The sequence below is a fragment of the Corylus avellana genome, chromosome 4 (genome assembly GCF_965113065.1).
Source record: "Corylus avellana chromosome 4, dhCorAvel1.hap1.2, whole genome shotgun sequence".
NCBI classification, from domain to species: domain Eukaryota; kingdom Viridiplantae; phylum Streptophyta; class Magnoliopsida; order Fagales; family Betulaceae; genus Corylus; species Corylus avellana.
In genome coordinates this window covers 22,397,940-22,419,637 of record NC_142493.1, presented here as the reverse complement: position 1 = coordinate 22,419,637, position 21,698 = coordinate 22,397,940, and the positions used below count along the sequence as shown (strand labels likewise).

Below are 21,698 nucleotides of genomic sequence, written 5' to 3'. Positions count from 1 at the left end.
AAGATAATCCCATTTTTCAGCAAAAAATTGTAAAGATAATCTCATATATGCACAGAAGAAACACAAAAAAAAAAAAAAAAAAAAAGAAGGCAAAATCACATTGCAGTAAATCCCATTTTTCACCACTCAGCACAAGCATAAAATTATAGCAACATCATATTGAAGGAAAAAAATCATATAGGAATGTTCAACGAATCATATTATAGTAAAAAAATAAAAATAATAAAATAAAAATCATACCAGATCCAAACCTCTGCCGTACCCAAACCAACACTGTTACCGGATCCAAGCCGATGGCGTCTTCTGAGAAAAACATCTGCCGAACCCAAACCACCACCACTTCCGAACCCAGTCAACCAACACTGGTGAGAGCTCGAAGAGGGAGAAACAGAGAGAGAGAGCGTCTGAGAGAGGGAGAAAATGGCGAGAGGGAGAAATGGAGTGAAGAGGAGAAAAAGGAAGAAACAAAAAGTTTTGGCTGACAGTGGAGAGAGAAGGTGCTGTTGGAAGGGAAAAAGACAAAAAAAAAAAAAAAAAATTGATGCCACACAGACATTTATGGCCGAAATATAGCCTTTTTAATGAGGTGTAGCATTTCTCTATAAGATGTAGAGAGCTCTTTTGTAAGATGGTAGGCACTCCTAACCGTAAAAGAGCCCGACGCCATTCCCCTCCATATTTGCATATCTCGTTGGGATGAACTTCCAATCGGGATAGATTGTATTAATTGCACCTCCTCTTGTCTGAAGTTTTCTTGGAGCAAAGTATGGTTCCACCAACGTGTATCATCATCAATGAGAGCACTAACCATCGACTCTCTATCAAGGGTGATTGGTTGGGACTATACAACATAGGTGGACGGCATTGGAAGCCACTTGTCCCCCCAAATCTTAACACTTGTACCATTCCCAATTCGCCATATTAACCCCTCTTTGAGTAACCCGCACGACCGTTGTATACTTCGCCATACATAGGATGGTTGGTGTCCTCTTTGGGCTTCAACAGCAGAGCTCCTCGGATAATATTTAGCCTTTATAATTCTGGAGACGAGACTGTCCTCATTCTTCAGAAACCTCCAACATTGTTTTGCCAGTAGAGCTTGATTAAAACAGAATAGGTCCCGAAATCCCATTCCTCCTTTCTTTTTTGACATTCCCAATTTTTTCCAACTCATCCAATGAATCAGTGACTCATTTGTCTGATGATCCCTCCAAAACTTCTGCATGAGGGAGTTGATCTCCGTGCATAAGGCTTTAGGCATTAAAAAAACACTCATACTGTATGTGGGAATAGCCTGAATGACCGCCTTTAAAAGTATCTCCTTACCCGCTTAAGATAAAAATTTTAGCTTCCAGTCTTGAAGCCGTTTCCACACTCTATTTTTGATACTTTGGAAAGCCCGTGTTCGGGATTCAACCACTAATGCGAGTAGACCCAAATATGTATCGTATCGTTGTGCGGCCGGAATCCCTGAAGCTTCTAGGATTTGTGCTTTACTCTCCCTAGGGGTATTTCGACTAAAAAATTTGCCATTTTTTTCTCGATTCAGTCTTTGACCGGATGCTTTCTCATAGGTAGTTAATAAAGAGCTCAAACGCCTCCAGGGCTAATATCCGCTTGACAGAACAACATGCTATCATCTGCAAAAAATAAGTCATTTATCCGGGGCCCTCTCTTGGACGTCAGAACCCCTACTAATAAACCACTCTCATCTGCCCGGGTCAACAGCGAACTAAGGGCTTCAGCACATAGTAGAAAAAGATACGAAGAGATGAGATCTCCTTGTCTTATACCTCAAGCGGGGAAAAACCTCCCAACCGGACTTCCATTTACCAAAACTGCATAGTTAGCTGTACGAACACACATCATGATTAACTTTATCCACTGTTCCACAAAACCCAATCTTTGCATCACTTTTTCTGAAAAACTCCACTCCACCTAGTCATAGGCTTTACTCATACTGAGTTTCACAGCCATGCAACCTTTCTTACCATACATACGAGTGTGCATAGTATGAAGTGTCTCATAGGCTAAGAGAATATTATCCGTTATCAGCCGCTCGGGTATAAACGCGCTTTGAGCTTGTGAGATAATATGTGGTAAAACCACCTTCAACCTATTAGCAAGCACCTTGGAAATACTTTTGTACAAGACATTACATAGGCTAATAAGTCGAAAATCCGAAACACACATAGCATGTGCAGTTTTGGGAATCAAAGCAATATACGTGAAATGATCACTTATATCACTTATATCAAAGGTTTAAGCTGATAAAAAGATATAAATTTAATTATTTAATCAATACTTTAACATTTTCCCTTACGTGTGAGCTTGAACTTCTGTTTAATAAATGATACTCAATATGTATAATATTTTAATTAAATGGGGGTAATTGATGGAGTCAAAGTTCGAATTTATAACATTTCACTTTGATACCATGTTAAATAACCACTTATTATAAAAGCTTAAGTTGAATAAGGTAAATTTAATTATTTAATCTGTACTTTAACATTCACCATGTCAGATTTTGGGATTGATATGCTAAGCCTCAACCCTATGGTCCGTCCATTCTAATATCTTTTTCTCATTGCTCAATGTTCTTTTTGTTTTTGTTTTGTATTTTTTTTTTTTTTGTCTTTTAGTGTTAAAATCTGTTAAAAAATATCACAAAAGATAGTTCAATCAGCTGAAGATCATAGCTTATAAAGCGAAAGTCCTAAATAATTTGAACAATAAATATTAAAGAGTTCATATAAATTTATTTGTTCAAGTAAATAATTGAATAATCTAAAATTTATTTAAGTCTTATATTAACTCTCGACCCAAATAACAAGAAATAGCTTGGGTGCTTGGGCTTAATTGTGGTTATGGAGCTGAGAGACCTGGCTAATGAGTTGAGAGTCGTGATAAATTACTCTTCTGGCCTCGGTTATCAGCGCAAGACAAGACAAAGGTAATTCACCAAATTGGAATAAAAGTGAGGGGTAAGTTAGCCAAAGCAAAAAAGTTGCCCCCCCTTCCCCTCCATTCATTTTTCAAATAATTTGGCAGCAACAGTACAGTACAGCAGTAGATCTCTGACTCTCTTTGCACAATGAACCGGTCGTTCTCGTCTAAGATCCCGACGAAACCCTCTCCGGCACTCGCACCGGCGAAGATCGAAGGGAGCAATAAGAGGAAGAAGAAGCAGAGTTCCCCTCGAAACCCATTGCAGGATCTCAATGCCTTTTCCAGCAGCATCAATAGCAATAGCAGTGAGGCTTCTTCTCTGTCCATTGAAGCTCCCGGAGGTTGCCTCAGGTTTTTTCGCTCGCACCATTCTTGTTCATCTTCTTCTTCTTCGTCTTCTTCTAATTATAATTCGAAAACCCCTATTCAGAGACCCAAAACCCTCTCCAAGATCCCCAAATCTGCCCCTAATGCAAGGGTTTCAAAGATATCCAAATCTAAGCCCTCAAAGGAGAGCAAGCTGTCAAAATCAACTATTAAAGAAAACCCAGATGGACCCATATCACAGAAAGCTCATAAGCTCAAGAAAAACCCACCTTGCCTGTACCAGTGGCAATCTGGGAAAAAACCCAGTTCAAGAACTGCGGAAAAGTTGGAAACTTCTTCCGTTCTGAAAAAAAGTGGCGATTCTGTGAATAAGCTGGCTAATGGGTCTGAAAAAGAAGGTCTCGTGAGGGTGGTTGGTGATGTAGGTGAGGCCACTGAGCTCAAACCACGGGGTGCTGATGCAACTTGTACTCCTTTGAGTAAGACAGCAAGTGGTTTAGGTTTGGATTGTGAAGTTGGTAAGGTTGTGGAGGAGAACTCAAACAAGAGCAATAGTAAGACACCTCCTGTTCAGGCCTCTGTGTCGCCTGAGATACAATGTGGAACATCCGTGGTGTCGAACACAATAACGCCTGCTTGTTATGGTGCTGGCCACATGATTTCTGGGGTCAGTGACAAGAGGAAATGTAGGCCTAGAGGGGTTCTAACTGTAGGAGAAAATGATTTCGTCTTTGGTAAAGTTAAGCCTTTTGATAGTTTTGATGATGATGAAGGAAATGTTATAGGGATTGGTAATGATTCAATTGTGATCCCTGAACCTGCTGAGGCTTCAATGCATTGGCTTTTATCTCCATGTGATGAAGAGGGTGAGGAACGGAAGGAGAATTCTGAAAATGGGTCATGTAGATTTCGGAGATTAGGAGGGTCTGCCACCATACTCCATTCTCCTTCCTCACCTTCATCTGGTCATGGGTTTTCTTCAGATATATGTAACAATCGTAATACAACAACCACTACTAGTAGTAGTAGAAGAAGAACTTCTTTAATTTCTCCGAATGGACTTCCTGAATTGGAAGGATTAGCCATTATGTCTTCCCCCCATGCAAGACCTAGTTGGGAGGCTGTCATATTAAAAGAAGGTGGAGCAAACAGTTATGATCTTGAAGGTGAGAATTCTCCATTCTCCATGGACTCTTTCAATAGTGGAAATGTCATGCGAACTCCACAATCAGACTCAAGCTCAGGTAGACTTGTTGGCCTATCATGGTTAAATGAAGACATTTACAAGAAACAGCACTTTGAATCTGAACTCAATTCAGTGGCTGAAGTTCTTCAAATGACAGGCTTATCTCCCAACAACCATGTATCCATTGGAGATCCTGTTGATTCAAGCTTCCACTTTGATTGTCTAGCTACCTCTTCCCACTCCGTTGATCTGACCCAATTTCAGAAAGTTTTGGATGAACGGGCTTCTTGGCTTTCTAATTCTACTTCAGATAACGTCTCACAATCCCAGATGAGAATATCATGGAGGGAAGGATTAATAAGCCAGATATATGAGATGGATGAATTCGATTGTTGCAGATGCTTGTCAGATGAAGAGGAAGATGCCAGAGGCTGCAGGGATGAACGGTTAAAATCCCACCGGAGTCCTGAGCCCATTGTTGATGTAACAAGTGATCAAATGTTAACAAGCAACTCCAGGTCTATTGAATTTGTAGATAATGAACCAAGAATTGACAGGAAAGGTAAAGAACAGTTTCCTTCTCAGATAATATGTTCCTGTGCAGAATCCATAAGCACTGATGGAGGTGGCCTTGTTGCTTCAAGGGATTCGGATTGGCCTCAATGCTATGAGAACCGCTTGTTTGAAGTATAATATTTTTATCTTCTCTCGAATGCTTCTAATCCAATTAGAGTAAGTCTGACTAACCTGAGTTCAAAGTGGTTTTTCTTGGCGGTGACTGAGAATTACTACTTGAGGACCACTCTTTTCTTTATTCTTTCAGTGTTTTGATTATTGTATTTTACTTCAATTTGCTCCAGTTAATTCTTAGCTATTCACTATATTATGTGGAATGCATTTTGAGTTCACCAGATCTATAGTGGATAGAAAATTCATTGGAAGCTTAGGAATTGCGCTAGTTTCAAAGACCAGATTGATTTTTTTTCTTTTTTTCCAACCAATAGATAGAAGAGAATTATGTACTCAAAATGCAAATCTGTGGACCTCAAAAAAGAAGAATTCAACTTCTTTATGTTCCTAATTCATTATATTTGATAAGTTTCCAAAAAATGAACATAGAGAAAAGAATATGAGAATGTCACAATTGTCACAGCTAGTTGGAATTAGCATTTGAAACCTCAACTTACCATCTATGTCATGCAATTTAGTTACAAATCATTGTGGTACTGGAATTCTTGCTTGATGCTAGGCGTGGAAACTAGGTTGGCATTAATGAAAATCACATCTCCTTTGACAAATGGTAAGTGAGGGACAAAAGCCAATGGGGTTTATCTTAAATGGCACCTTCTCCCCCTAACAGAACATGGTGAGCAGTGAAGTCTAGGGTTCAAGATTCACTGATGCATGTATAACTTACAATAAAGAAAAGTTTACTTATTTCATCATCGTAATTATTATTTATACTATTATTATTGAAATCATTATATTATTGTTATTAAAAAGAATAATGTTACACTTCACACTTATTTTATCACACCACACACACTGTTGAGGTGGCATGAGCTGAATGGAGGTAGAAAATTTTGTTCTTTTAAGTAGTCATTCAACTTATGCCATGCTTAGCCGATGTGAGAAAATGGGCGTGAATAATAGAATTATTCTATTAAAAAAGTTCATGTTTACAAATTGCAATAGCCATTCTCTGTACTCCTGTAGTTACATAGATGTTTTTAGTAATCAATGTAGTTTGCCATTAAACATTCTCAATAATCCTTACTATTCCTCACTTCATTCAATACATTAGAATGTCCTCATATGTATGTTGCCAATCTATGACTTTATGCCATAATATAACTATATCTCTGCACAGGCCTTGAAAACTACGATCAAAACATAATAGAATTGAGGGGAGAAAATGAGTTAAAGCATTAGGAAGAAGTTCAAGCAGAAGCAATTGAGACAAGATGAAAGTAAGGGGCTGATCAGTATCCAATTCTATTCGATAAAATGCTGTGATTTGGAATGGAAGGAAAAAATGGTTAAGATTTGATTAAGATTGAGGATTTGGGAAAAAATGGTCAAGGAGGGGAACGAGTATTCAAAGTGACTTGGTAATACTCCCGTCCCACATTGCGAATATGAATTGTTCATATGAAGTGGATAGATTTTAAAGGAGCTCATGAGTACTAAGTCTCACATTTCTTTTAGAGTGATAGTGCATATATAACTAATGTTTTCTTTGAATTGTTACAAATATATAGGGGCTTATGAGGGACAAATTATAACACTCCAGTCCCACATTGAAAAAAGATGAATTGTTGTTCATATAGAGAAGTGGGTGTTTTTTTGGTTGGACTCTCTACTTCCAAGGCAAGGTAGGCGTGTATGGGCTGGTCGGTGTATAAATTGAATATGGGTTGTGAGAGGTTGAAAGTTCTGATAATGATATGAAGAAATATTTTTTAACGAGAAATGATTGGTGTCAATATTTTGTTTATATCATTTTACAAATTAACCATTAAATCTGTGGACTTATGTAGATCTCACATAAGTCAATAGTAAATCCCACAAATCTAATGGTTAGTATATTGAATTTGTAAAAAAATATGAGAAAAATATGATTAAATTATTGATACCAATCATTTCTTTTCTTTTTTTACGAAGAAGAATGATGTTAAGTAGGAATGCGATACAGGAAAACATGAGTATGTGGACAAAAAGGTTAAAGAAATCCATCTGCCAGTCCAACTATGATAGAATCATAGAACAAGCAACCTATTCATCCAACAAAGATCCAAACACTCAAAGTCGAACCAATTACTAGTGCAATTTTTTGTTGTGACGTGGGCGTGCAGAATAAGACAAACTAAAATGCATACGTGGGATGGGAAACATTCGACTCTAAAAGTTCCGTGTGCTCGGTGACATACCAGAAGTTAACTTTAGGGAAGCCCATACGCATTGATTTTTTTTTTTTTTTGAGAGGGAGCCATCATTAATATATATATATATATATATATATATATATATATAAGAAAAAGTTACATATTTATATTTTTTTTCCCTAATAATAAGGGTAAATAATAAGGGTAAACCAATGAGGCCAATTGTGATTATCTTACATGGATATGACCATAGTAGCACTTACTCTCCGGGAGCTGCACAAGAGGGGCCTAAACAGTAGGAATTGCAGGCGCTCCCTCAAGTCCGACTGAGTCATAACTTGACCCAGTCCCATTAGGGCATCAATAGGAACTAAGGTTATTAATACTAATCAAGTATATGTGAGAGTTCTTCATTGTGGAGATTCGAACTGATGCTTTAGTACATGCCTAACCACTTAGGGGATTTGCTTAAGCTATTGAACCAAGTTACTTGATTTTGATAACCAGCTTTGCTTACTATATACTACTCACTATTTTCACTTGTAAAATTGTTGAATTTTATAGATATAGCTGTAGTGGGCGAGGAAGAGTCTTACAATCAACTAGATTACTGCTCCAAGGCTTAAGAAAGGTTTTAGCTTTTGAGGTAGGCTAAACTTTTGTAGTAAATAAGCCAAGTTTGGGGTTTTGCCATTGAGGCACCCTTTTTGTATATATGTGAAATATTAGTAGCAAGATGTACATGACAATGATATTTTTATATAAATGAAATTGGGTTTATCTTAAATTCCTTTTCCTTCTTCAAAATTCTTACTAATTTAAGCTTTAGAGTAATTTCTGTTGACACACTCGACAAGTTATACTTGTGCCTACTCTCTTATCTTCGTTGAAGAGTTCCTTGGTCTATAGATTGGACGTGATCAACTACATCAGCATGAATATCTAATGAGATGTTTAAAATTGTATTAAACACTGAAACGGGATCCACATTACAACTTGTTGAATTATAATATGAATTTCTGATCATGCAGTGAGTAATATTGTTTGGAACACCATGGAAATGACTTCTATCCTTCAATTGTTTTTTTTTTTTTTTGTAAACTAGAAGAAAATAGTTTGCTTCAAGCATAAACTAAATGTCATTAAGCTTATCTACACCTTTTGCCTTGTCATCCTCAATCTTAGTTTGACATGATCAAGAACCGCACTCCACAATTTGCCTATTGGCTGTAATAATCATGTGGGTCCTACTATATCTTATTATATGGCAATTCTCTTAGTTGCAATTGGGTTATATTATTATATATTTTTTTAGTTCTATTATTCATGATAAGCCTTATAGAAAACTTCCAATTGGATTAGGTGAGCAAGAAAGCCTAGGATTACACGGCTTCTGATAGTTTACTTATGAGGAATGATAGGGACCCAACTTTTTTGCCCAACAAAAGTTTAATTTTTGCCTTATTTATTTTTTAAAAATAAAATAAAATAAAAAATGAAAAAAATGTTTGAAGCAACCCTATCTATTTTTTGTCTTTCTTTTATTTGGTATTTTTTAAAAAATGAAAAATTGTATTCTTTTCATAATAATGTCATTTTTTTTTAAGAAAATGTCATTATTATGAAGAAAAATACTTTTTTTCATTTTTAAAAAAATACGAAATAAAAGAAAGGCCAAAAATAGATAGGGTTGCTTCAGACATTTTTTCCATTTTCCATTTTGGTTTTTTTAGAAAAAAAATAAAAGGTAAAAGTTGGACTTTTGTTGGGCAAAAAAGTTGGGCCTTTAACATTTCTTTTTACTTATAAGCTCCTGGTCCTACATCTAAAAAAGCAGAAAAAGATTTATTTCATCAGTACTTCGAAAAAAAAAAAAGTAAAAAATAATATTAACATACGACAAGGAGAACATTAAGAAAATACTAATAGTTTGGTTCACGGAATGTGTATTTCATTAGGAAAATGAATATTTATTACTGGAATAGAGGAGGATGGAATGAAATAGTTATTCATATTTTTTAATTTGGTAACAACACATACTCTAACTGGAATTGAATCAAAATTACAAAAAACCCCCTATTATTTTTTATTTTTTTTCAACTCATATTTTAAAAAAATAATAATAAAAAATAAAGTGAGTGACCAACCACAGAACTGGCCGCCCTAGACGCCTCTGGGGTGGTCCCTCGAGGCGTCAGGGGTGGTGCGGCCACCCCTGGCCTTTTTTGTGGGCCGACTACCCATTAGGATGGTGTAGCCACCCACTTTATTTATTTATAGATCCTACTAAACAAAAAAATGATCATTCCAATCAAGGAGTATATTCTGCAAATCAGATAAGGCCTAAAAGAACACTTAAAAAAAAATAAAATCCGTAGCATTCATTTACTTACAATATATAACACATAACTTGTTCAAAATGAAAACCAACTTGTATATTAATATAATAAATATGTTGCAGAAGATTATCATGCCCAAAAAAATAATAATATCACAGTTGAAAAAATGTGATTCTTAGTCAGCCACAACTGGTGAATAATTTTCATAGACATCATGATGTTCAAGACATCAATTGGTCAATATGCCTAGAAGGGCTGACTGAGTACTTGTAAGAGATTTGAGTGGGATTTACAGCCCACGTCTGCCGCCACGTGGCAACATTAAAAAACGTCTTATTTCTTTGACGGTGTAAACGGATTGGACATGGGTGAGTCATAACAGTAATATATATGTATATATATAGCTTGTTATATTCAAGTTATTAATTAAAAATGGAATTTAATAAAACTTGTAGACTTTTTGCGTATCCAATTACATCAATCTATAACTACTACTTAGCGATGATGACGATAATTACAATAATGCAACTCCAAAAAAAAAAGAAAACGTAACGTTCGGTTCGGCAGCCTTAATAGTCTTCTAGATCCTTAAGGAGGCTTGCCCTTTTTTTTTTTTTTTCCTTAATTAAAAAGGCAGAAAAAAAAAACCAGTTGATATTCTACTTTATGTAACCATAATAGCATTTGCTCCCTGGAAAGCCGCATATAAATAACTTAAATTGTGAGAATCGCTTAAAGATTGAGCTATAGTTTGACCCAACCTTATTATAATATCGGTGGAACCTAATGCGGCTAATACTAATGAATAATGCTACACTTCTATTTTCTTATACAATTTTTCAATGTTCATAGGTGGCTTTTAAAATCACAATTGGATTTGAGAGTTCAATGGTGGTTTTAAAAATCACCTATGGGTATGAAAAAATTGTATAGGAAAACGAGAGTAAGTGCACCATTCCTCAGTACTAATAGGATTGCAAATTCTCATTTTAAGAGTTGAATTCGTAGTTTTCTTGAGATAACTGAACTACCACCACCACTAATAATAAGCTTGTCGTCTTTTCGAGGTACAAATTCAATGATGGTTTTAAAAACCACCTATGAGTATGAACAAATTATGTAAGAAAACGAGAGTAAGTGCACCATTCCTTAGTATTAATAGGATTGAAAATTCTCATTTTGAGAGTTGAATTTGTAGTTTTTTTGAGACAACTGAGCTACCACCGCCACTAATAATAAGCTTGTCGTCTTTTAGACCGTACCTCGAATAAGTTCATCGCAGTGTTAATTAACGAACACATAATCTAACCAAATATGCCACCTTTATTAATCTCTTCTCATAATAATTATCTCTATTTATCATACCCCTCTAAATGCTTCTGTTTTGTTGTTCATTTTTATGTTTTCAAAAGATTAACATAAATGAATTGAATAAAAAAGGTCGTTGCTTTATGAGATTTTCCATTAAAAAAAAGAAAGGAAAGATTTCTGTGGGCAAATGATTATCTCCTCTGTCAGGAGCCAAAAATCAAAATGACGTGTCAAAGACTTGCTTGCTTCTTCTAAGAAAAGATAGGAGAAGTATATATCACACACCAACCCTCCCAATAGGCCCCAAAGTCCTCTTCATATATTGCCTCTCTCCCTACCTCTTTTTCCTCCAGCAAAAAGAAAGTATACCCAGCTAGCAAAAATCGGCCGCCACAGAAATGGAGGGTCTCATCCCCATGGTCTACAAGGCAATCAAGAAAACTAGATTTCGCCGGCAATACAGCCACCTCTCCTCCGAGGCAGCTCAAACCTACAATATAGCCGACTTCTACACCACTGACCAGAGCCACCTGTACAAGATGTCTTCATCAACCGAAAAGATTGGTGGCTTGCATATCGAGAGCAACGGTCACCGGCGACACAAGTCCGCCGGAGCCTTTTCTGTCGGGTTCTCGCCGGCTGAAGATACGAGAATGGAATTTGCACGCCCTCCTCCCAACCCCAAGCAACTTGTGCGGTTTAGGAGCCATCGTCTCTTCTCATGTGTTTCTGGTGCCTAGAAATGCAATATCCCCCTCTGGGTACCCATGTAATTGTCACAAATTAATATCCTTGTCTTCTTCTTCTTCTTTTTTATAGATTTGTTTGTTAAATTCCCTGCAATTAGAGGGAGGAGATGTAAAGTACTTCTATGCATAACATGCAACTTTATCATGTCCAATTTTATTTATTTATTTTAATATGGATGAGTTAGAACAAGAACATTACAATTATAAAGAAAGATCGAAAAGAAAATTCAATCTTGACGATAATTAAAGTCACAGTTTTTAGAGAAAATTTTCAAAAACAATAAAAAATAAACTGCCAACAAAATTGGTTGTAGCGATCTGTCATTGTTACAACCACCTTAATGTTGACCGCACTGGCAACGGAGTCAAAAATTGAATTCGACCAAGTATTCTCCCAAGACATGATTAATTTTAGAATTCGAATACAGTTGCATTTGTTCGGTTGTGCTGTGTTGCCAGCGTTGGTTGTGAATTGACCTTAAAAAAAAAAAAAAAACCAATTTAGTTCGGTAAATTATATAATCTTTTGATGTACTACAAAAACCGATTTTTACTTTTTACTGCATAAAACATAACTTGTTACACGTACGGATATTAGATTGGGTAAATTATTTACCGTGCTTCAATGTTTACAAATTTGTACAGAGGACAAAATCGAGATTTTGATAGAACATAGCATGTGCAGTCTCGGAATAGTGTATGCGACATGTTTAAAAAGTACAAGCCCTCTTGCGCAGTACTTTCATTTGTCATTTATAGTAGGGACGGAGCATGATTGAGAAATATACTAATTAAAGTATGAATAAAAAATATATAAAAATTGAAGATTAAATTAATAAATATATATATAAATAAAATCAGTATTGATTTAGTGTTAACATAATATAAACAAAAAGAAAATATATTTCAATTTTTAAGTATTGAATGACCTATCAAAATTGAATTCGACATTCTTTTAAATTGAACCAGTACTAAATTTCGTAATGATTTCTCTTTCAATGTGCACCTTCAAAGAATCGGTTAGAAATTTATCTTCGATTTTGTTGTAAATCTTAGTTTTGACAATATTCATAGCTGAAAACACTTGTTCTATATATAGTTACAGTAAAAACGGGAACAATCGGCACTCGTTTATAAACAACGACACCAGCTAGGCGCAATGTACTAGTTACAAAAAGAGAAAAAGATTCATCAAAATTAAAATTTTCAAAACTTGGCCTTGAAGAAGTGTGAATAATCATAATCCGAACACATCAATAAGTTAAAAGTTCTTTGTAAACACTTGAAAGAACGGGAGCCTCAAAGCAACAAGTTGAACATGAGCTTTAATATGTAGTTATATTGAATTTACTCTTATAGTCTTTAATTTGTCATTTATTTACTTCAATTTACACGATATACATATAAATAGATAGGGAAAATATCATTTTGATAGTTTTTAGGGAAACTTTACTTTGACCCCTTGAACTTCCACTCGATTTTACAAACCTTCTTTGAACTTTCAAATCTCTCATTTTGGACCCTTGAACTTTTAATTACTCTCAATTAAAATCATTCCGTTAATTTTAGCAGTTAAAAATACAAAAAAAAGAGACCAAAATATCATTAATTTTCATTTTTTAAAAAATAAAAAAATGTTTTGGAAGTTGAAATTTTATACAAAAGTTAGAGGTATAAACGTCATGTAACGTTTAAAATTTGACGGAGGGGTCCACATTGAGAGTAATTGAAAGTTTATGGGTCCAAAATGAGAGATTTAAAAGTTAGGGGAGTTTGTAAATCGAATAAAAGTTCAGAGGGTCAAAGTGAAGTTTCCCCATAATTTTTTAATATCATTGTCAATGTCTTTTGTAAATTTATCATTAGATTTGTAGAATTTACATGTGAGTCATAGAGATTTAACAGGTGAATTTGCTCATCTTTTGTAGGAAGATGAATAAGAGACGGAGAAAAGATGGAAGCCAAATATTTTAATAAGATAGTTTAATATTAGAAATTTAAAAAAGTTGAATTTAATGTTAACTTTTAAAAAGAGAAAAAGAGAAAAAAAGATTTGAGTAAATGACAAAAAACAATGTAAAAAAGATTCACAAAATGACAAAAATAATGAAACACCAACCATCAATCACTTTGGAGAAAAAGATATTCAGCAAAATTTTTGCCTTCTTCTGTTGCAAAAGATGGCGACGCTTCTTCACTTTCTTTGCTTCCTTTCACGTTTTTCTTCTTTGGAATAAGTAGATGGCGCCCTTGTCAATGGCTAAGGCCTTGTTTGGCGATGGCCATGCCAAAATTTCAACTCCCCATTATCTTTTATTTTTTATATCATATAAATCACTTTTTATTATTATTCAAATAAAAAATTCATTACAAAACATTTTTGTTTTGTTTTGTTTTATTTTTTTTTTTCACCTTTTTATAAAAAAATTAAAAAAATATTTTTACCTTATATCACATCAATCACTTCCAAACCAAAAACTACCTACAATGTCCATTACCAAATGGGGCCTTAAAGTTTTAAGATATTCCGTTTGGTAATAAGTATTATTGTGAATTTTTTGTTTGAGCAATAAAAATAAGTAATTGATGTAATATAAAGTTCACAAGATATTTGAAAAGTAAAAATAAGTTTATTGTAGTCTGGTAGAATAGAGACCGGACAATTAGTAGAATAGGGCAAGACAATCAATAGGACAGGGGCCAAGTCTAAAACTTTGGGCTATATTTAATTATTTATACTAAACTATAAACTATAAGCAAATTTTTCAAAAGAGGTGGCTAGCCACCCCCCTCCCCCAAGGATGGACCCAATACCAAGGGGGCTCCTGGTTTTCAATATTTTTATTTTAAATTTTTTCATTAAGTTATATATATATACATATAGTCTCTCTCCAAATGAAAAGTTTTGGTTTGGTCCCTCCACCCACTTCGTCTCTATTCTATAGAAATTAGACTAAAAAAATATGGGTAAAAATATCTCTATTTTGCTAATATTTTTTGAACAATTGAATATGCAAAAAAGTTAAGTGCTTAAAAAAAATTAAGGGTTAAATACTCTTTTTCCCCCTAGGATTTAAACACTTTATTTTTTCTCCTTTTAGGTAGGGGTGCAAAGGCGGTTACGGTTAGCGGTTAGTGGTAATAACCGCTAACCGTAACCGCCCTAGCGGTTAGTAAATTTCACTAACCGCAACCGCTAACCGCTAGGCGGTTAGCGGTTAGCGGTTAGTGGCCGGTTAGCGGTTAGTGAAATAGATAACCGCCCGCTAACCGCTTTTTAAAAATTGGGCTTTTTTTTTTGTTGGCTTTTTGGGCTTATTTTTTTAGGATTTTTTTTACCCTCATTTTTTTTTTTTGTATTTTTAATATCTTCTTGGGCCCAATTGCTATAAATATTTGAATTGTCATTGGATCATATGATTAAGTGTTGATCTTATAAACTTACAAACAAACAAAAATACTTTAATTGTAGTTATAAGTAACACATTGTTTAATCCAATGTCAATTACTTAATTTGATATTATATGAATCACATTGTCATTGTCATTGTACATGAATAATTGATTAAGTATTGGAATTGTAATTGGATCATATAGTTAAATATTTATCTTATACATTTATATTATTCAATATGCATATAATATAACTATAAGCAATTATATATATATATAATTCAAAATTGTTAATTTTCTTCTTTTTTTTTTCTTTCAAAAAATGGTTAAATTTCTTTTTCTAAAAAATGTTCAAAAAATACATTAATACTTCAATTGTGATTATAAGTAACACATTGTTGAATCTAATGTCAATTACTTAATTTGATATTATATAATCATATAGTCTCATTAAATTATATCATATGATTCATATGATTAATTATTTAAATTCTTATCATATTTACTTATAATCTTTTTTCTTTGAATTGAACTTAATATCTAATGGTAAATGGTAATGTTCAAACTCCTAAATCCTAAATTCCTAAAGTATCTAATAATGCTTTAATTAAATTGTAGACTTGTAGTTATAAGTAACATATTGTTTAATTCAATTGAATCAATTGTGATTATCATTGTACATGAATCATATGATTAACTTGTAGACTTATAACTTATGAGTTATGTCATATTATATATGTATTATTTATTATTATATAATCATATGATTTAATGATCAAGTCATCATGTGATATAATCATATCAATTATAGTGATAATATATAAATTACTAAAATTATAATGATAATACATTAATACTTAAATTATGTTTATAAGTAACACATTGGTCATTGTTTAATCCAATGTCAATTACTTAATTTGATATTATACGAATCATATCATCATTGTACATTAATAATATGATTCACTTGAAGTCTTGAATAAAGTATTTGAATTGTCATTGAATCATATGATTAACTATTGATATTATACATTTATATTATTTATATACATATGTAGACTTATATAGACTTATAGGTTTATAACATACATTGGAAATAAGTCTCTAGATATTTAATTGTTGTATTAGTATGAATTAGTATACTTATGAGTTATGTCATATTATATATGTATAATTTGTTATTATATAATCAAATGATTTAATAATCAATCTCATGTGATATAATCATATAAATTATAGTGATAATATATTAATACTCAAATTGTGATTTAATTATTTTTTTTAAAAAAATTGTGATTTAATGATCAAGTGATTATATGATATAATCATATAAATTATAGTGATAATACATTAATACTCAAATTGTGATTTAATTATTTTTTAAAAAAATTGTGATTTAATGATAAAGTGATTATGTTATAATTATAAATATTTTTATAATTATAATTATAAAAATATATTATATAAAAAGGCGGTTAGCGGTTAGCGGTTACGGTTAGTAGACCCAATAACCGCTAACCGCTAACCGCTAGGCGGTTATGGCGGTTAGGCGGTTAGCGGTTAATGCGGTTAAACGGTTAGGCGGTTAGGCGGTTGGCGGTTATAGCGGTTAGCGGTTAGCGGGCGGTTAAAAACCGCCCGCCTTTGCACCCCTACTTTTAGGGTTTCATTTTTATCAAAGGAGGTACATGTGTTTTTTCATAAAAAGGGAGATAGTACGTCCATTAAAATTGTGTCCAAAACTTAACAAAACGCCACATCAGAACCAATCAAAAATCGCCACGTGTCATATAATTAAAATTTTTTTAAAAATTAAAAAAATTAAAAAATTATATTTAAAAAAAAAAAAAAAATTGTGGTGGCTTTAGCCACCCCCTTGGCTAGTTAGGGAGTGGCCAGCCACCCCCATCTGCTCGCCACCCCCACTGTTGAGCCACCCCAAAATCGGTCAGATGGGGGTGGCTCGGCCACCCCATGGCCAAAGGGGGTTGCCGAAACCACCCCCAAATTTTTTTCCCATCTGGCCGTGCCACCCCCAAACCCCCATGGCCAAAGGGGGTGGCCAACCACCCCCCAAATGGCCAAGGAGCTACCCCCAAATTTATTTTTATTTTTATTTTTTAAAAATACATATTTTTAATCTTTTTAAATAATATATTTTTAAAAATTTTAATTATATGACACATGGCGATTTTTTATTGACGCTGACGTGGTGTGCTGTTAAGTTTTGGACGAAATTTTAACGGAGGTACCATCTCCATCTTTATGAAAATCATAAGTACCTCCTACTATAAAAATGAAATTCTAAGAGAGAAAAATAAAGTGTTTAAACCCTAGGGGGCAAAAGAGTATTTAACCTAAAAATTAATTATATTTTGTTTCTGATAATTATATTTTATCTCATTGAGCAAATCAAACCACAAATTCATTTATTTTTTCTAGTATAAAATCGAATTGGAATATTCATGTGAATGTCATGAAAGATACTAGAGAATGGAGTGCTAACTCGAAATACCATGCATTAATCAACCAAACACTAGAAAACAAAATAAAAGTCATAAATTTGCATAAAGTGGTTAACCAAATGGGCCTGAATTTGTTTTATTCAAAGCTATATGACACGTCAAAATCATTCCATTTCTTATTTCTCCAAATAATTGTCCAATTTCTACCCGATCGAGTTCATCTCAAGCATGATTTTGGGATCAATTAGTTATAAGTTATAACACCAGGCTTGATGTTGTTTATTATGAGGAAATTGGGATTGGGAAGTGGAAAGTTTCTCATTATATTTAAATAATCTGATAATTAAGGAATTGAGTCATGTATCTAAACCCTTTTAACAAAATCCCAAAGAAGGATTTTTATTGGGAGGTAATATAGGGTAAGAAAAAGGGAAATAATAGTACATGGGTAATGGTAATAATGATAATTATTTTTAAGAATAATTGAAATGTCAACTCCTTTTAGTAGGGGTGAAGATGCGGTTACTGACTAAAACCACTAATTGTAATCGCTTAGTAACTCTAATAACCGCAAACTGATTTTTAAAAGAAAAAATGATGTTGTTTTTATGGTAAAACGATAACATCATACTATATACGATATCATTTTTAGATTTTTATACATTTTTATATATATTTAAAATTTTAAACACAAAAACAATATTGTTTCATATATATAGGTGGTTAATGGTTTTTCCTAACCGCATTTGTGACGTCCCATATTGTCTGGGTGTGGATAAAATAATGTGTTTATATGAAATATGCTCTCTAAATGGTATATGCCTTTTGGGAATAAACTCAATACTAAAACCGTGTGGGCTTGGCCCAAAACTAACAATATCATATCATATCATTTAGGGTGGGGACCGTGGGGTGTTGCCACCTGCAAAAGTACGGTTAGCAGTTAGCGGCCCGCCTTTTCACCCCTACCTTTTAGCATCTCCCTTCTTCTTTTTTAATTTTTTATTCGACTTTCTCCAATAATATATTTCTTCCTCACAGTAAACTTTTCAAATTTGATCATCAAGTTCATTCCACACAAGTTTTCTTCTTTTAAAGATAATGGGCTGAAATCTTGGGCCTTCTTTTTTAATATTTAAGGAGTTGTTTCTTTCTTTTGACTTGATTGAAACCCATTGAAAGTAGCCCAATTCAAACCAAAGGCGATTTCTTGCATTAATACATCATTTTAGACTTAAGTTTAATGATCAAACAGTATTCCAAAACTAAGTTTAAAATGCAAGAATTAGATCCCTAACAAATTATGATAATGCTTACTTTAATTAAAGAAAATATGCATATTTAAACTATTATAAGTGCACTTCTTTGATTGGGAATTTCTTTGGCTTGACATATAATGTGGACCGGAATTTACTGGATTTAAGAAAGCGGCCCCCAACAACCTTTAATGTGTGCATGACGTGTCAAAATGAGACATGTGACATACAATAAATCAATAAATTGGAGGGTAGCTAGGTTGATATTTAAAATTATTGTAAACAAACTAATTAATTAATTGTCAAAATTAGAAACTTAGAATTAAATTAAAATCTAATATTGAAAACTTAGAGACTAAATTTATCTCTTCCCTTAAAATGCATAGGAGGACCTTTAACAGTTCGAAGAAGTTAATTAATTGAGATGGCCCTTTACAATCTTGAAAAGTAAACAAACCCATTGAAGGAATATTGGACCGACCAAGTCATGACACCCAATTTTTATCCTCTAATTTGTATTTATTTCAAATTTCAAACAAAATTTCGAACCTAAAGCTAAAGGTACTAAGATCTTAGTGGAGACAAACGAAGTAAAACAATTGACCCAGCTGCCTCATATCTTGCTGGCACTTTGACAAGGCTTATGCTGTCGGCAATTTTTAATTTTTTTTGACTGAACATTTTGGCAAATTCTTGAGTGACACTTAATGAGATTCAATTTTTTTTTGAATCCAAGCTACGGAATCACAAAATAAAAGTTAAAAGCAACTAAAAATAAAATAAGGTACAAGAATGGAAAACGGCTAATAACACCAAAACCAACTCCACCTTCATGGATGTTATCATCTTAAAAGAAACAAACAACCTCGATAAAAGCAAGAAAAAGACAGCATACATATATATATATACATATGAATGCATGAATATATCTCAACTAAGCTAAGAATCATAGAGACAGAAAAGTATATCAAACTTGGCTAAAAAGTGCCTCTCTCTTTGCCTAGTTGTGCTGGTGATCATCAGCATGACTTATTCCAATGTCATTAATGGTTTGAAGAGTGAGAAGCTGTGCAGCCAGTGCTCCAAATGTGACACAACCAAATGCCCTGCCACTGAAGATTTTCCCCACATGACAGCATTTGACGACACTCTAATCGCAGGTGCTTTGCAATCTGACTTTGTGGATTTGAATGATAGAGGCGTTTACTCTGTTCCCAATGTTAAAGGTGGCGAGTCAACCTCCCTCAATGCTTATTTTGGCTGGAAATCTACTTCGGGTTCAGCTTCTGGCTATCATAGGTACCTGCGATATTAATCCTTTGCATGTTCTTTTGTATTTCTGAATATATATATATATATATATATATATTAAATAATTATATTAGCTTAATTAAATTCCTCATTTCTTAATTATTAGCTTTGACAATTATTATTGAAAATCCTATTTAAAAGATGCAAAAAAGGTGTTGATACGTAAGTCCTATATATATATATATATATATATATATATATATATATATATATATATATATATATTTACTACAGATTTAGCAATTACATGGATAAATGCTCAGGGGGTGAAAGCTATCTCTCTGTGGACAAGCATGGCAAGGTGAGCCTTCGGTTGTTGAGCTCATTGGAAAGCTTAACCGAGGCTGACTGGAAATCCATTAATGCACCGCAGAAGTTCAACCATCGTGATTTCTGATTCTGGCAGTCTAGTAGTACAGGAAATTGCCTGACGGTTTTTGGAGGGGATGCTGGAAAAGAAGTGTGGGTGTGGCTGAGTGCAAGTTTGATGGCTCCAACCCTTACCAGCTCTTTGCATTCCGCTTTCACTATCACCAAGCATTTTGTTGTTGTGGACTTCATAATGAGTAATTTCTTGAGCACTCCCAATTATGCCGAGGCCATTTGAAGTTATCAACTTAATTATAATGATATATAGGAGAAAGAGATTATTTTTCTCATTCCAATAACTAAATTGATGTGTGTACTCTAATTAATGATAGTTCATGCTTGGATTTATAAATTTAATCCCACAGTTCAACACCACTCCCACAAGCTGCTCTATCTCAAAGTGCAAATCGTGACTTATATACGAGTCTTATATAGTCCTCGGGAAAATTGAGCTTTAATGTTCAAGTAGGTTTAGAAATAACACTATCTAAGTCGGTTGCGTTTGAATAAGCGTAAATCATGTTCGAACGACAACTAGGGTTCTAAAACTTATTGCATGAGATGTCGTTCAATCATTGTTACCATCGAGTGTCTTAAATTTTGCTTGATAATTATCTCGTTCAAACCATCTTCGAGCTTGCTTGTGAATGAGATTCTCAACGAGATCTTTGTGAAATATTGTGATTCAACCACGTTCGAACCAAGTGTAATCGTCCTTGTGATCGAGCCTTTCGGGAGCTTGAAATTTTGAATCCTTGAAATCCTCCATTCGAGTGGCTTGCGATCGATGTATTCTGGAACTTGTTCTTAGGATCGAATGTGTTTCAAACAGGCTTGCAATCAAGCATTATGCCTTGAATTTTTGAACATTGTAAAATTGCCTCGTTCGAATGCCATTCAATCGAGGTTGCGAGGGGGCTATTATGATCTTCAATTTGAACCAAGTTTTAAACCTCATCCTAACAACTGACTTAAAGCCTAAACCTAGACTTACAACACAACATTTTGACACTAAATTTGCCAACAACATAAAACCTAACAAATTCTCCATTTGGCAATTATGTGACAAGAATCATCAAAGCTTACAACTCAATGCAAAATCTCAAAGAATCACTTTTTTTTTTTTTTTTGAAATCAATACGTGGAACTTTTATTAAAA

General features: G+C 33.8%; 2 protein-coding genes across 2 annotated transcripts; both read left to right on the top strand.

The window, feature by feature from the left end:
- The first annotated feature begins 3,018 nt into the window (after positions 1–3,018).
- LOC132178804 (GPI-anchored adhesin-like protein) lies at positions 3,019–6,610 on the top strand. The gene is made up of 2 exons (XM_059591359.2): positions 3,019–5,194; positions 6,333–6,610. Exon 1 carries the CDS (start codon positions 3,095–3,097, stop codon positions 5,153–5,155), a length of 2,061 nt encoding a protein of 686 aa, XP_059447342.2. The 5' UTR covers positions 3,019–3,094; the 3' UTR covers positions 5,156–5,194; positions 6,333–6,610.
- Positions 6,611–11,317: 4,707 nt separating this feature from the next.
- LOC132179660 (uncharacterized) lies at positions 11,318–11,852 on the top strand. Its single transcript, XM_059592415.2, has one exon. It carries the CDS (start codon positions 11,396–11,398, stop codon positions 11,735–11,737), a length of 342 nt encoding a protein of 113 aa, XP_059448398.1. The 5' UTR covers positions 11,318–11,395; the 3' UTR covers positions 11,738–11,852.
- Positions 11,853–21,698: the final 9,846 nt, after the last annotated feature.

Bases quoted from the DNA above. Each gene is read 5' to 3' on its own strand.
- LOC132178804 (XM_059591359.2), top strand. From the start codon at position 3,095: ATGAACCGGTCGTTCTCGTCTAAGATCCCGACGAAACCCTCTCCGGCA.
- LOC132179660 (XM_059592415.2), top strand. From the start codon at position 11,396: ATGGAGGGTCTCATCCCCATGGTCTACAAGGCAATCAAGAAAACTAGA.